The sequence below is a fragment of the Scophthalmus maximus genome, chromosome 1 (genome assembly GCF_022379125.1).
Source record: "Scophthalmus maximus strain ysfricsl-2021 chromosome 1, ASM2237912v1, whole genome shotgun sequence".
NCBI classification, from domain to species: Eukaryota; Metazoa; Chordata; class Actinopteri; order Pleuronectiformes; family Scophthalmidae; genus Scophthalmus; species Scophthalmus maximus.
The window spans coordinates 29,396,242-29,411,035 of NC_061515.1; the positions used below are offsets into that span (position 1 = coordinate 29,396,242).

At 48.1% G+C, this 14,794-nt stretch overlaps 1 protein-coding gene across 3 annotated transcripts in view; it reads right to left on the reverse strand.

The window, feature by feature from the left end:
- Window positions 1–34: 34 nt before the first annotated feature.
- Window positions 35–14,794, reverse strand: part of nbeal1 (neurobeachin-like 1) — a 29,766-nt gene continuing 15,006 nt past the window's right edge. For 2 of the 3 annotated variants that reach the window (XM_047331633.1, XM_035630987.2), the window contains 36 exons: window positions 14,596–14,773; window positions 14,361–14,494; window positions 13,320–13,479; window positions 12,858–12,960; window positions 12,589–12,748; window positions 11,574–11,732; window positions 11,276–11,435; window positions 11,093–11,181; window positions 10,219–10,809; window positions 9,915–10,090; window positions 9,531–9,819; window positions 9,134–9,442; window positions 8,895–9,044; window positions 8,644–8,801; window positions 8,412–8,536; window positions 7,952–8,078; window positions 7,698–7,846; window positions 7,478–7,611; window positions 7,267–7,368; window positions 7,019–7,114; window positions 6,799–6,923; window positions 6,564–6,704; window positions 6,342–6,472; window positions 6,090–6,199; window positions 5,856–5,973; window positions 5,646–5,743; window positions 5,432–5,548; window positions 5,224–5,313; window positions 4,879–4,988; window positions 4,601–4,773; window positions 4,402–4,496; window positions 4,176–4,292; window positions 3,895–4,056; window positions 3,599–3,747; window positions 3,372–3,507; window positions 35–2,507 (listed from right to left, as the gene is read on the reverse strand). In XM_047331633.1, the coding sequence (XP_047187589.1) occupies window positions 2,403–2,507; window positions 3,372–3,507; window positions 3,599–3,747; window positions 3,895–4,056; window positions 4,176–4,292; window positions 4,402–4,496; window positions 4,601–4,773; window positions 4,879–4,988; window positions 5,224–5,313; window positions 5,432–5,548; window positions 5,646–5,743; window positions 5,856–5,973; window positions 6,090–6,199; window positions 6,342–6,472; window positions 6,564–6,704; window positions 6,799–6,923; window positions 7,019–7,114; window positions 7,267–7,368; window positions 7,478–7,611; window positions 7,698–7,846; window positions 7,952–8,078; window positions 8,412–8,536; window positions 8,644–8,801; window positions 8,895–9,044; window positions 9,134–9,442; window positions 9,531–9,819; window positions 9,915–10,090; window positions 10,219–10,809; window positions 11,093–11,181; window positions 11,276–11,435; window positions 11,574–11,732; window positions 12,589–12,748; window positions 12,858–12,960; window positions 13,320–13,479; window positions 14,361–14,494; window positions 14,596–14,773 (5,526 nt within the window). In that variant the 3' untranslated portion in view covers window positions 35–2,402. Of the gene's footprint in view, window positions 3,508–3,598; window positions 3,748–3,894; window positions 4,057–4,175; window positions 4,293–4,401; window positions 4,497–4,600; window positions 4,774–4,878; window positions 4,989–5,223; window positions 5,314–5,431; window positions 5,549–5,645; window positions 5,744–5,855; window positions 5,974–6,089; window positions 6,200–6,341; window positions 6,473–6,563; window positions 6,705–6,798; window positions 6,924–7,018; window positions 7,115–7,266; window positions 7,369–7,477; window positions 7,612–7,697; window positions 7,847–7,951; window positions 8,079–8,411; window positions 8,537–8,643; window positions 8,802–8,894; window positions 9,045–9,133; window positions 9,443–9,530; window positions 9,820–9,914; window positions 10,091–10,218; window positions 10,810–11,092; window positions 11,182–11,275; window positions 11,436–11,573; window positions 11,733–12,588; window positions 12,749–12,857; window positions 12,961–13,319; window positions 13,480–14,360; window positions 14,495–14,595; window positions 14,774–14,794 lie in introns of all 3 variants that reach the window. The other variant, XM_047331627.1, reaches the window with a different exon arrangement.

Genomic DNA, 14,794 nt, shown 5'->3' on the forward strand with positions numbered 1-14,794 from the left:
CCTCTTTTTTTACAGTCAAGACGTGACGACAGACTTAAATTTAGACAAGACTTTAATAATCATTTCCACTTATGTATACAAAGCAGTTTGTACAGATTAGGGAGCCAAGTTAAAACAGTTTGTTACAATTTAAGTACCTGGAAAGTGCAAAAGTACATTTCAAATATGATGAAATAAAAATCATGCTGTACAATATATATATATATATATATATATATATATATATATATATATACTGTATTCATAAATAATCACAGATATACACATCTATTTTGGTGATAGTCACAGAGAAAAGTTGCTAAGACACAAAATAGTTACTTTTTGATTTAGCTGTGAAGTCCTATGTTCTTGGTTCCTCTGAAACTGGGGGTTTCACGTGTGGAATGCCACTTTGATTTTAATTTACAGGGGGTAAAAGAAAAAGTTGCTCTGATCTAACTGGGATAATAAAGGCACTCCGTTTGTCGCAGTCGTGGAACAACTCAAACAGTGGTCTGTTGTCTGGACGACAAATGTGGATGAATGAAAGACAACAACAAAAATCAGTTATGCACCTTTCACAGAAAAATCTCTTATAGGACAGATTTGTCTTTGCACTGCACCTCACTGTGACATTTAAATAAAATCTCAATACAAAAATCACATGGAAAAAGAGAGAGAGAAAGAACATTAGAGCAACACACCCCAATGTTCACACAATCAGATCGACACGAATGATGAAAAATATCAAGAATTTGGATATAAAAAAATAAACATGCATCTTTAGCATGACCTCTCACACTTTCATCCACAGATTCAGAAGAAAATCACATTCACACGCACAAACAACACGTCTCCCATAGCGACTGGGAACAAGGCGAGCGAAACCTTCTTGATATCCACCAGAAAAAAAGAAAAATTAGCCGCACAGCGAGCAGGAAGGAGAACGGGATGATCGTCGCAGGCAATGATGCGAGCTGAAGCCGGGTGCGGGAGCAAGGGAACAGTGCGTGTCCCAGTTACGCTACAGGAAGACTGGACAGCAGATACGGTAGAGGGCTGTTAAAGCGACACGTTTGAGGGGGAAGAAAGACTCAACGGGCACCTGGCGGAGGAGCTGTATTGCTGTTAACACTGACATCTCAAAAAGCCCTTGAGGATTTCTTCTTCTTCCTTCTGTCCCAAGTGTCTGAACAGTCAGAGGAGTTTAAAAGACGCCACAGAAGTGAGATTATAAATAAAACAAAACGCGGATTCAAGTAATTTAAAAAAAATTCGATGAAGCACAGAGGGATTTAGTGTTACACTATTTGTAGAACCATTTTCTTTTCTCATAAAACTGGATCTCGAGTGACATGCGAACCGGACAGACAGATGCTACCTCGAGCCGTTTCCTTTCTTAAACAAAACAAGTCAGCGATATCCAAGCATAAAAATAACAACAACAATAATTAAAAAAAGAAAATAATTCACTGAAGCTGTTTTCAGACATGAACTCGGGAAAATGTTTGGAAAATTAGGTCCTGGACATTTTCCGGAGTTTGTCTTTCACATATGACGAGCGCAGCAGGAGAACGTCATGGTCAAAGTTCTGTGTGGTCTGGGTAGAGCAGCAGGAGGCAGGACATCAACACGTTTCCTGCTGTATTCTCCGGTGCAACATTTGCGTCTCATGTCTGAAAGCAGCTTGTGTCTGCTACCTCACCTCAAAAATGGAAACCCCCCCCTCCCCAAAAACCCCACCATGCAAACAAACAGATGCCAAGTTGCAGGGCACATGCATAAATTTGTCAAAAAGTAAAAAAATTACAACAAAGAAATCCCCCAAAAATGAATATCACACACACACACACACATGTATAAAGCCCGAGGGGAAAGGCAGAGACGTGATGAGCAATGGAGCCGTCTCACTGCATAAGGCTGCTGCACGTCAGCTATGAGGCGATGAAGAGTCTCGGCCTACAGAGCACAGGCTGTCTGCATCAGAGGCAAACCAAGGGGAGACGACAAGGCCACTGGAAAGTATATTAATAGCTGCAGCATGGAAATGCATTGCTTTGAATTTACAGCCTCTGTGATCAGGCTCCTGCTGGAGGAACAACACGATGTAAAAGAATCGATGAGTTGTTTGAGGGATGAAGACATCGTGGTGGCTAGGTGGTGCTGAGGCGGGTGCTACTTTTGGATTTGAACCCACAGCGCCAGCGCCGTACTCTCAAATCCAATGCAGGAGGACACGCGCACAGAAAACACAAACACACAGACATGTTCAGACTCTTGTGACAGTTGCCCACAGCATGTTAAACATGTGGTGAGCTGTTTCTAAGGATAGAAATGAGACGAGTGTTTGACGAGTATGGAGGCGAAGTGGGTGACGGGAATGTAGGATGTGCGTGGGGGGAGGGGGAGGATACTGGGGTGGGTCAGTGGTGGTCGTGCTGGGTGTTGTAGACCGTCTCCCCTGAAGAGATCTGGGTCAGTCTCTTGCTGGAGCCCCACAGCTTCCGTGTGATCTGGCCCGAACGCATCTGAGAAGGGTGGAGGAAGAGGAGGAAGAGGAGGAGGAGATGGGACAAGGGGTCGGGGAAAGAAAAACATGAAGTCAAAGGAGAGGGGGAGGAGAAGGGAGGAAGGAATATGATTCATGAGTGATTGATTAGTTCATTGATTGAATTGTGAGGCAATAAATAAAAAAAGGGAGTTGATTTGAAGTGGAAAGATGAAAAGGTGCGATGATTCATGGGACAAGGGGGCCGGGGGGGGGGCTCGCATACGACACAACCAAACTATTTACAATATAAAAACATTAAAGTCCAACTTGGCGCGACATTATTAGTTTGCATCACTCAGATTGTGGCTACACTCGTCTTTATGGCTTGCAGAAGCGAAAAGTTGGTTTCACAGCGTGTTTGTTTATAGTCGGTACGAGAGCACAATCAAACAACCCAGGTGTAAAAAAAAACCAAAAAACTGAATGAGGTTAAGCACAATACGTCGTTTTCATATCACAGTTGTGGGTGAAGGAATGTGTTCAATCTGTGTGTGTGTGTGGTTTTATAAGGGAGGAGTGAGGCCAAATGACTGTGGGTGACAACCATCCCTGAGAAGGAGAGGTGTGTGTGCGTGTGTCTGTGTGTGTGTGTGTGTGTGTGTGTGTGTGTGTGTGTGTGTGTGTGTGTGTGTGTGTGTGTGTGTGTGTGTGTTTGACAGATCTACAGCAGGAGGGGGAACTAGGGTTTCTGGGAACCAGACGAGGGGCTGAAGACCAGCTGGTTGCGCTGGTGCAGCAGGCGCGTCGGCGAGCGTGCTCGCAGCGGCGCCAGCAGGGGGGAGGCCATGAGCGGCGACCCCTCCAGGCTCTGGGCGATGTAGTTCCTTAGCGAGTGCTTTACCTCCGCCGGCTTGCCCACGCCCACGATGATCAGCTTGCCGTCCTCCAGGCCAACCAGGACCTGGCTCTGCTCCTTGGTGACGGAGACGCAGCGCACGGGAACCCGCATGGCAATGGGCTCCGTGCACAGAGACAGACTGACGGGTAGGAAGGAAGTTCAGGTTAGCGTCTAAAATCTGAAGCACATGGAGAGTTGCCCGTGTGATAGATTCATGTTTGGAAGTTCACCTGTACAGGTCTCGGATGGACAGGTATCCCTGCTCACTGCCGATCACCACGTACTCTCCCGAGACACACATGTCGGTGAGCTGCTCCTTCAGAGGCTCGCTGCAGAGGTGCTTCCCGTTGACGGAGTAAAGATGAAGGGCGTTTTTATCCTGGGGAGAGAAAAATATACCGAAACTTAAAACATTTTCAATAAACCTTTAAGTCAATCTTAGTGTTTTCACACTAGTCAAAACGAGAAAGGTAGAAAAGTGAGACACATTTGCCCAGATTATACTTCTTTTCATGCAAGGTCTGACCTTGAGCGTTGCCTTGCCCTCCAGGCAGGTGTGGACCAGCAGGTGACCCTCCCAGGACACGGCCAGGTGGAGGATGGACAGCGGCAGCGAGCTGTCGCAGGGCGGTCGCAGGCAGCGCATGTACTGACCCCGCCGCACCGTGTGGATGATCACCGTCCCGTCCTGGAGCAACACATTTACTAATCACACACTAACAATTTCCCTTTTTGACACAGGCCTCCTGATTCTATCGATGAGTAAAATGAGAGGATACATAACAGGAAGTGTGTTGTTTATTTTACCCGTGATCCTGACACAGCCATGTCCAGCTCTGTGCTGATACTGACGCTAACCACCTCGTCCGTGTGTCCGTACAGCACCTGAACCGGTTTGGGACACAGACCAACAGGAGATCCGCCCTGCAGGAAGTAACGTCATCGCACGGTTACGACACAACAGCGACAAACAGCTGATCTCCTTCTAGAAGGTTTTACAGCTAGAGAGGAAACAGAGCACTGGTGTTCTAACCTGCTGCAGAACCTGCCACACCATGCAAGTTGTGTCTCTGGAGCCGGAGATCAGGTGGATACCGCAGTGGTCGGTTGACAAACAGGTCACGATGTCTGGAACAGAGAGAAGCACACACACAGATGTTTCCAGGATGTACAAATACACTTTTTTTTTCACTTTCCAGAGCCTGTACAAAACATGGTGACTTTTCTTTTACCCATGTGTCGGATGTGCTGCCCCACAGTCTTGCCCTTGACCAGGGACGTGACCCGGAGGCTGTTGTCCCAGTGGCCGCCGCTGAAGAGCAACTTGCCATCGTGGGAGACCACAAACAGGCCCGTCGTTACCTCCACGCCGGGGGCGAAGGGTCCCGACAGGAAACGCTGGGTCCTGAGTGAAGACAGGGAGAGCGGAGGGTCGGAGAGGTTAAAAAGTTTTTCCGGGACACGTGAGAAGCACGGCAGTGTTTTTTGCGAGTGTTGTGAGTCTCCTCACTTGGTGTTGGACACTGTCGGGTCTTTGATGAAAGTGAAGTAGTTGGAGATATTCTTGTTGTACGGCAGCCACCCATGGGTCCCGACCAGGCAGTTCTGACTCACAGTCACCTGGAGACGGAGGAAACACCATGAAGACGTCAGTGTCTATTATCTACATATCATTCATCCATTTGCTTATTTTATTTATAAGTATTATATAATATATATATTTATTTAACCCTTTACCCATACTTTTTCCCACTATTTAAAAATTTGAAAACTTCAAAACAAATGTGATTGTAAAACTTTGACACAAAGTACTTCAATATGTTTCATCTATAATTATTATCATCATGAGGCTCACCATAGTGTCGGGGCTTCCCTGGGTGATGAAGGAATGGGACTGATTCTTTGGCACCATGGCTTTAACCAGCGGCACTTTGTCACTGATGCCCTGAAATCATGGAGTCGTTAAAGTATTTTAGTCAAACTTTAGTCTGCCACAGTTTAGCATCTTTAAAAAAAAGAAACGCATTGATTTCAATTCATGAGCATGAACAGAGAAGTGGAACCTCGACGAAGAAGGACTTGAGGTTGCCGAGGTGTTCGAACATGCTGAGGGGACACGAGTCCAGCTGAGCTCTCCTCTTCTCCACATCCTCTTGAGACAGACGCACCGGATGCGGCTCCTGTATAACAAAAAAAAAAATCACGAACACACTTACACATGTTCATCCCTCAAGTAACAGCAGGTTCCAGTCGTTGGTTTATTAATCATGTCTGCACCTTGAGTAACTGGCAGGGCGTCTGCCCAAAGTTGCTGATCATTCCTTCCACAGCTTTTCGCTCCTTTTCATCAGTGATGGCGTCCAGGTCCACTGCTCCTGCAGCACCACAACACAACGCGTTTAAAATCAATCATGTATTGTTTCTTCTACTTTTATTACAGTACAGTTTGGGGAAATAACTCTGCACGAACGCACATCAATAACATACCCTCATATGTGCAGTAGTAGAAGACGTTGAGGGCCTCCACCGCTGCCGGGCCCCTCTGCTTGTAGCCGAAGATCAAATCGATCCACTCGTGAAGATGAGCTGACACGTACTCCGACTCCTGTTGGGAGAAACACACACTCAGGTTGTAAAACTTCACATACTGCTGCCCTCAGTATTCAACGTGTGCTGCTGATCCCTGAGAGGTAAAGTCCAGTTGCAGCAGTAGAACCTCACCAGGGCTTTGCGGTGCTTGTGGATGAAATCCTCGGGGGACTTGGCCCATTTGGGCAGTATGACGTCGCTCACTCGATCTTTGGAGATCTGCAGGCGACCCAGATCAAAGCCTGGGCGACAGTACAAAGAGAAGAATACACGGAAACAAAGAGGTGTGAGAACATATCCCATCTACATATTGCAATCTTTTAACAGCCTGAAAGGTGAAAGGTTGGACACGATTCGTGAAAGTATTTGATTCAAACCTCTCACCGTTTTGGTTCTCTAGGAATTCTGGGAAGTAGAAGAACTCAGGGATGAGCTCCTTGACGTCGTTGGGGTTGTCAATGAGCGTCTGCCACGTCGCCGGGATGGAGTGGAACTGCCGGTCGGCGCAGTCAAACCTGAACCGAGGCAGGACAGTGTGACGAGTGACAATGGTATTGATCACAATCATGAGATAGAGATAAAGGAAGAGAGAGTTGTCGTCCTTACCGTCCGCTCTGCAGCTGGATGTGCAGGGAGGTGAAGGGCTCCACACGGATCAGGTAGTGCATCACGCCGGCAGCGTTTGAGTAGTGGGTCCCATAATGGAACCTGTCGATGGTTCCCGTCGGGTCCTCGAAACTTTCATACCTGATGGACACATCCAGAAGGTTCACTTGAGCCTGATGGATTATGGTTATTGAGCATAGTGCCTGACTTTTCAATCTTGACAAGTGAAACCTACTTCTCTCTCACAGCCTTGGCGTTGCGTTCGTTGAGCGCGGCCACCGGCTTTGACAGGTCCCTGAACACACGCGGATCGGACAGGTCCAGCTCCTCCGAGGTGTAGTCGGCAAGAATCCAGGGAAACTGTAAACAAATGCACAAACAAACAATTGGATGAGTTCAAATATTCACACCGATCCCACAGATGTGCAGTGATGTAACTCTGCGAGGAGCCGTACCACCGGGTACTGAGCCAGGTTGTTGTACGTTCTGCCCGCGATCGTGTTGAGCTGCATCAGGTAGTCAAAGTTGGAAATCTCCCGGTTCACCCATTTCTTTTGAGTATAGAAAACATCACATTAGCTTGAATGCAACAATCTTTTGAGTCCAAAGAGGAATTCATCGTCCAAAGAGGAATTCATCAATCAGGCTACAACATTTACAAGGATGATTATAGTAAACTGATAAACAAAAACTGTGTCCTGACCTGTGTGAGTCCGGAGGCTTTGAGCAGCTCCTGCGGCGAGCGGGTTCCATACAGGCTGAGCGATCGCAGCAGCAACATGCGGCTGTAGACTTTGTTCCTCACCTGTTAACAGAAGAAGTAAAAAAATACCCATTGTAAACAGAATTATCTTCTGACTGTTCAAAAGGATTATTATTATTCTGTTTTTGTGGACAATTGTGTGGCATGTCACCTCTTTCTTGAAGTTGAGAAAGTAATTGGTTTGGTCGATGAGGAAGATCTCCAGAGCGGAGCGGCGCAGATTAAACCGGCGCAGGTGAACCTCTCGGATCTGAGACAGCGGCCATTTGAAGTCGTGGCCCACTCCTTCAGGAAACAAGCAGATGGTGATTGTAAGTTAAAGCTTCATTTTGTTTTCTTCCCCTCATCCAGCTGTCTGACGGTCTTCTCACCTTCCTCTTTCTCCTGGCTGCTGTCGTAGAAGTAGATGTGCTGGGTGGTGAGTTCCAGGCGTCCCGGCACAACGTCCACCACCGTCACCAGCTCGCAGTCCTCCCACAGCACCAGCTTCTCCTTCTGGCCGGCCTCCTCCGCTTCAGCCCTGCGGGACACGGAGAGAGGAAAACGGGACATTACAGAATATCTTGGCTCGGTATCTTGTTACTGTACGATATATCGGTTCCTCTGCTGTCGTTTGGCAACTGACTGGTTGTTGGCGGCAGCAGGGTCGTCCTCCGGCAGCTCCAGGATGTCGTCCTCCAGGTCGCTGACTTTGACCTGCTTCACCGCCTCCAGCAGCAGAGAGTCTGGGTTTACGCGCTGATGGTGGACACCTGAGTGAGCAGGAGACACGAGTGGGGATTAAAAAGTGAGAGGCGGTCATCCACCTCTTGGCGCTTTTGTCAAGCCAGGAAAAAAAAAAAAATTCTTTGAGTTCAGTTCAAAGTTGTTTCATGTGAAATATTTAAAAATATGTAAGATAAAATAAAAGTCTCCCCCTTGCTTTACACTTACATATAACTTAATAAATAAAAACCTGCCGAGCAGAGTGGATCATCCTCCTTGTGAGTTCAGCTGTACTGTACTCAATGAAGATGGTACATTTGAGTGCGGTTTGATGGATTAAAGAATGAGTAAAACTCAAAATGGAGGGAGCGTGGTCTCACCCAGGTTGTCTCTCAGAGCGCTGGCCTCTTGGTGAGGGTCAAAGTTGTAATTGCGGACAAGCTTCAACCTCATGCGGGAGAAGTTCTCCGCACTGGACACGCGCCAGTGCATCTCATTCTGATGCCTGTTGGAAATATTTAAACACTTCACTTCCTGTATTTTTTTTTATTTTCCTGCCATGGATGGTGCAGTTGTTTCCATCTTATTTGAGTAAGAAGTTCACATCAGTACCTGTCCGCCCAGGGTCCTCTCTCGCACACCAGACCCCGCCGTGCTGCCTTCCACTGCCTGAGGGTGGCGCTGTTCTGGCTGTGCTGCTGCTTCAACATGCTGTTGTAGCGCAGGTTCTCCTGGCGGCCCCGGCGAGAGAAGGGCTCCACAAACTGCTCCTGAGGGACGAGAGAAAAAAGAAATGTTATAGAGAGAAGGTCTGGGTTAGAGGCTTCAGTTTTCGTTGACGGTTGAATCCAGATCCAACCGACCTGGAAACGGATCTTGCTCTCGCCCCGGTCCCTCTCCCTCCTGTGCAGGCTGACCATGAAGGCCTCGTAGCATTCCTTCCAGTACAGAGCCATGGTCTCGTGGCCCTGGCTGAATGTTTCGATTTCATACTGCTTCATGTATGGAATAATCTGGGAAAAGATGGCAGTAAAAACTTAAATTAAAATCATAATAAGATAAGACAGAACTTTATTGTTCTGTAAAGGATGTTTTTTCTTACATATTTGTCGAGGTATACTCGCCACTCGGGTGAGTTGCAGTACAGCTGGAAGTCCTCGAAGAAGGACGGGCTGCCGTTGGTGTCAGGGAGCTGCGGCAGGTGCAGCTCCATGTAGAGGAGACGGTGGACTTTGGAGAGCAGCGTCCGCAGCAGAGGAACCAGGAAGGAGTAGGTGTCGTCCGTCTGCTCCTGGACGGAGCGCCGCAGGATGCCCTCCACCTTCCCCAGCATGTAGCAGGCCTCATCCTGGCAGGACACCTCTTTCGTCTGCAGGATGCCATTGAGCTTGGCCGTGGCCATGGCGCAAACCTGGGAGATGGGTTCATGTCAATTAAAAAATACACATGCGACAATGTATATTGTGAACAAGGTGGATAGTGAAGGAGAAAAAGTTCACCTCCGGGTCCTCCTGGGCCATGAAGCCCAGCAGCAGCCTCAGTCCCACCTGGGAGAGCTGGAACCACTGGGAGCCGGAGGAGTACCACACCATGAGGCTGTCCATCAGCGTCACCGTCTCCTCCAACACTTTCTCCGTCCACAGCGCAGGGTTTACCAGGCCCTCCGCCTGCAGGAAGTCTTGTACCATGTGCAGCAGCCGCACGGCGTTCTCTGTGTGCTGTGGCAACATGGCAGCTGATGCCTCGCGGTTGTCGCTCACCGCCCACTCCAACATACGTTCCATTAGACTATAGAGAAGAAAAATAATAAGAGACCATGACACGCTGCTCAGGAAATATTCCACATTCCGTCCATTAAGGCTGCGGTCTAACGGCGGGCTGACCTGAGTTTGATTTGGTCGACGGGAAGCAGCAGCTCGTTGGCAGTTGCCAGTTTGGTGAGCGCTGAGAAGACCTGGCCCCGCTCCAGCCACGCCGAGTCGTCCGAACCTTCCACGCCGCGCCACATCACACAAAGCACGATCTCCAGCAGCATGTTGCACAGCTCCTCCTCTGCCCGCTAGAGGGCGACGCAGTACCGCAGAGACGGAGAGGGAGAGAAGAGAAGGTCATCATTTGATTGGATCAGATCAAATAAAACTTTATTGATTCTTCTGAAGACATACGATCCACCTTTAGTGCTCTCACCTCAGCATTGTTGAAGGATTCCCCCAGTGAGATGTTGTCGCTGAAGAGGAAGCTGTCTTCAGTCAGGGAAGAATTTGCATCTCGATCCCCAGAGCTTCCTGGGAAGGGCTTTGAAGTCTCCAGTGGCGACGGCGTGCTGGGCGCGCTCCCGGGCGTTTGGCTGCCGCTCTCCGTGCCCTCGTAGGCCTGCAGGTGGGACAGGTCCAGCATCAGGCCGCCCGATTTCCCCACCACCCAGGGCTTGACTTGGGGTTGTGGCTCGGTGGAGGCGGAGGAAGACGGCGTGTCCAGCAGCGAGATGACGTCGCCGTTCTCCAGGCTGTCCATGGAGCGCGCGTCGCCGATGCTCAGCCGGTCATCTTCCATGCGGAAAGCGCTGCCCGCCCGCGACCTCCTCTCCAGTGGCAGCTCCAGGCGGTTGCTGCCGCTGTGCCGACTGAGATCCAGGCTGCAGGCGCTGACGGTGTCTGCGCTGCGCAGAGCCAAGGACCCGTCACCCCGCAGGTACAGCCGCATGAGCGTGTCCTGCCAACACTGCTGCTTTGAGATCTGCACGGCAGCATCCTGTTGCGATTGTAGCAGCTGGTAAACCTTAAGACAGAGGAGGAAATGTATTTTTGAAGTATTTTTCTCATTTGAATTTTACCGGCAGGAGAATTCGTAGTCTTGCTGTTGTATTTAACGCTGTTACCTCGAGTAACCATGAGTAAATCGATAGGACTCAAATCAGCAGTAAATATTTAATGGGGACGAGTGATGATACAAACTGATTACTGGAACCTCAGATTAATTTTCCATGTCTTCCGTTATTATTTGATGTATATATAATCTATGTAGTGAGCATCTGCAGGTTGAAGCCAAGGTGTTTGCTCACCCTCTTGCAGACGATGAGGCGCACGGCGGCTCCGGCCCGGTGGGTGAGCTGCACCAGAGACATCAGGTCCTTGTAGTTCACCACTTGATCTGTAGATTTGAAACGCACGCACAGACTTTTAAAGTTGTGTTAACATTACTGGAAAAGGAAGAGACGAGCTGTTTAAGAACTTCGGACGCTGACCTGTGTGGAGGACTTGGTTGAGGAGACAGCGGACGAGGGTTGGAGTGATGTGAAGCTCGGAGAAGAGCAGCGACAGGCCAGAGTAGCCCGCCTCCCTCAGCCTCAGACGCTGCTTGTTCCTGTCGTAGACGCGGTCGCAGCGCAACATGCGCTCAAACAACTGAGCAGAGGAAGAGAGAGAGAGTGTGAACGTGTATTCTGCAGTTGTGGCCAAATCTTAAGGATGTTGTTCAACATATGTAGCCTGTAATCGTCTGTGGCTGTGGCTGTGTCTGTGTGTCACAAGTGTCGTCGGCACCTTGAAGACGAGCTCTCGCAGTCGGTCCGAGTGTTTGTTATTCAGCAGCAGAGCGTAGCAGGAGTCGGCCGCTCCGGGCTCGAAGAGCAGCAGGAAGAGTTGGTCCCGGGCCGGACTGCTCTGGAAAAGGCTCAGCAACAACTCCAGCAGGCCACACAGCTGTGACACACACAACCACAAACTGAAATGAGTCACTTCTGCACAGTCCAGATGTGTTTTGACAGGTTCATACTTTTTGTTTTTGAGAAGGTAGTGAAGGCTCGAGAAGATGAGGCTCATTGTGCAAGTCATGTATCGTGTACAAGTGATTTATAAGGTTGCGTAAGGATTTGGTTCAGACTAAATTGTAGAAGTCTGAATGTCAGGATCCAACGCGGGTAGGTGTGACGGCGCCCTCAGTTTGACTTGATGGGCGGATGAATAGAGGGAGGTAGCAGATGCTCGGCATTGGAGGAGGATCATGCGATTATATTGACCATATGTTCATAGAGGTGATGTAAGCTGCCATATATAGTTCTGCAGTGTAAGAGGATATTCAAAGTGACACAGTGAAAAACAAGACAGGGAGAGGGAGAGGTGGGGAGGAGGGGAGTGGATTTCACGAAAGAGGTGTCAAGACACCACATCCTGGGAAAATATTATCCAGTGAGTGATGCAGCAGCGAAAAGCTGCTTACAGATGGGGAAATGTTTTTTAAAAATAATGCGGAGAGCGAGATAGGGAGGATGGCAAAACAGCTGCCGGGCGGGAAATGAGCTTCACAGCTTCCTGTATAGGCGACGCCGCAGTTCAATGTCACAGGGGAACAGAAAATCCTGGAGAGAAAGGTCATTTTATTTCACAGTGAAATGATTCGTCACCTGGAAAATAATAGCTTGACCTACTCCAAAATGTCTAAAGATGGTGGCATGATGGTATCTTTCTTCCTTTTTGTGGACAATCATATTACGCTACATTGTTAGATTTGGTACGAGGGGACAAGAGAGTCCGACTACAACTGACCCCTCCCCCTCACCTGGTCCTCATCTCCGATGGCCGCGATGTATCCCAGAATGCTGTGCATCTCCTCCTGCGACATGCCCTTGCTGATGTAGTACTTGACGAGGCCACAGAGAGAAGCCCTGATGGTACGAACGTCATCCTCACTCAGCTCCCCGTCTTTAATGCTGTTCTTCCTACATAGCAGAACGGATGGAAGGTGATGTTTTGTAGAAAAACAGGAAAATATATATACATATATATATTATGAATATACATATGTATGAACTCATATGGGCATCTCACCCGTAATAAAGGCGTATGGTGTCCAACAGAAACTGGACTCCGTATTTTTTCCTGAACTGTTTCCTGTTGTCCTTGATGACAGTGGACATGTACTGGATGTGACCTTCAAAAAAAAAAAAAAAGCCAAGGGTACAGATGGGAACTGGTAACAGCCTCAGGGACAAGGACAAGGACAAGGATAAGTACACACACACACACACACACACACACACACGCACGCACACGCGCACACGCACGCACGCACGCAAGCAAACACACGTGTACACAGGCACACAGGCACACACGCAACAAACAAAATACAGCAAAATAATAATAATTTTACGAACAACATTCCTATTTTATAAAAAGATTCCGTACCATTCTAGTCCATTACAAATAGAAATCTTATATTCACAATTTCCTTTTATGAAATCTAGTGAAAAATATCATTGAGACGTATATATATTTAACCATGACACTCACCAATGCGCAGAGGGAAGTCTCCCTTGTTCCAGATGTTGAAATTGAACAGCAGATGTGTGTGAAGCTGCTGCAGCAGAGCCTGGTTCTTCTCGTACGTCACCTGCTCGATCAGCAGCTGCATAGCAACGAGCACGCTGACGTCCACGTGACCCACCGGCAGCTAAACGCACACAAACAGATCAACAACAAGAGATTGTTTGTCACTATTAATTGTTCAGTTATATGCACATTTACAGGCACACATGCAAAATCATTTCTGACCTGGTATCAACATCCGTCTTGGGTCATTCAAATGTGTTGAATGTGTCTCGCTTCCCTGCTCTATATTCAAATAAACACGTTTATCATTTCTGTTCGCTGAGACCAAAATATGTTGTTTTTAGCCAGTCCGACAACACAGATGGGTCTGTGTGTGTCTCTAGCTGTTTTCAAGAAATGTCCTGAAAATTTTGGGCTTTTATATCTGACGAATGCAGCAGCTGTAGTGGCCCAGGACGCATTTGCGTTCCCAATGCTAAAAGAATGTGCGTCCCAGACGCCCTACGAATTAAATCTGAGTGTTCGGATTTGAAATGTATCTTGTGTTTACATGTACTGTACTTGTTAAAAAGACGCATGTTAAAATCAGGTTTGCACAGGACCAAGGAAACACTGAGAGAAGAGAGCTCAAATTGGAACACACAGGTGATTTGAGACACACAAAACAGGTTTTTTGATATGTTCCCATAAACAATGATGAGGCACGTACAGAGAATTGAGACACCCATAACTCTCTCCACAAACTGATAAGGAACAAGTCGCAACGAGGAGAACCATTACTGCTTTATTTGGACTATTACCATTTACAGGGTGCGGTTACTTTGCCCTAAGCAACTATTACTGCATCTAAAGACATTTTCTTTCATCCGAGTCTCTGCGGAGGCTTGTGCTTTCTTGTGGTGTGAATGCAGTTTCAGATGTGATTACCAAAACCTAAATAAACAAATAAACAGAGGCAGAGTTCCTCTGTAGTAAAAAAACCAAAAGAGTTGCGAGATTAACCTTCTGAAGCAGCGCCCCCAATGTCCCAACGCCGTGTGAGTGAAGCAGATTCTCCTGGTTGATCGGGTGTCTCTGCAGGAAGTGCTTCAGCACCAGCAGGAAGGTGGCCACCAGATTCTTCTCCAGACGAGCCTCTGAAACGGAAAATCAAAATACGTCTGTTCCCACGTGCTGCTCGTCGTATTAACATCATCGCATAATTAAGACATAAGAGAAATGATTGCATCCTGTGCACCTGAAGCTCTGTTGGATGGGAGAATGACCCAGTCTCCATCGGCTGGCGTGGTGACGTCTGGGGTGATGAAATCTGACCCGGCTGCAGGATCGCTGCCGTGTTGGTCCGGGGTCACCAGGGCCAACTGCTCCAGTACCGGGAAGAGCACTGGCAGGCCGCCCACGCAGTTGATCATATCCTGATAATACAACATAATGCA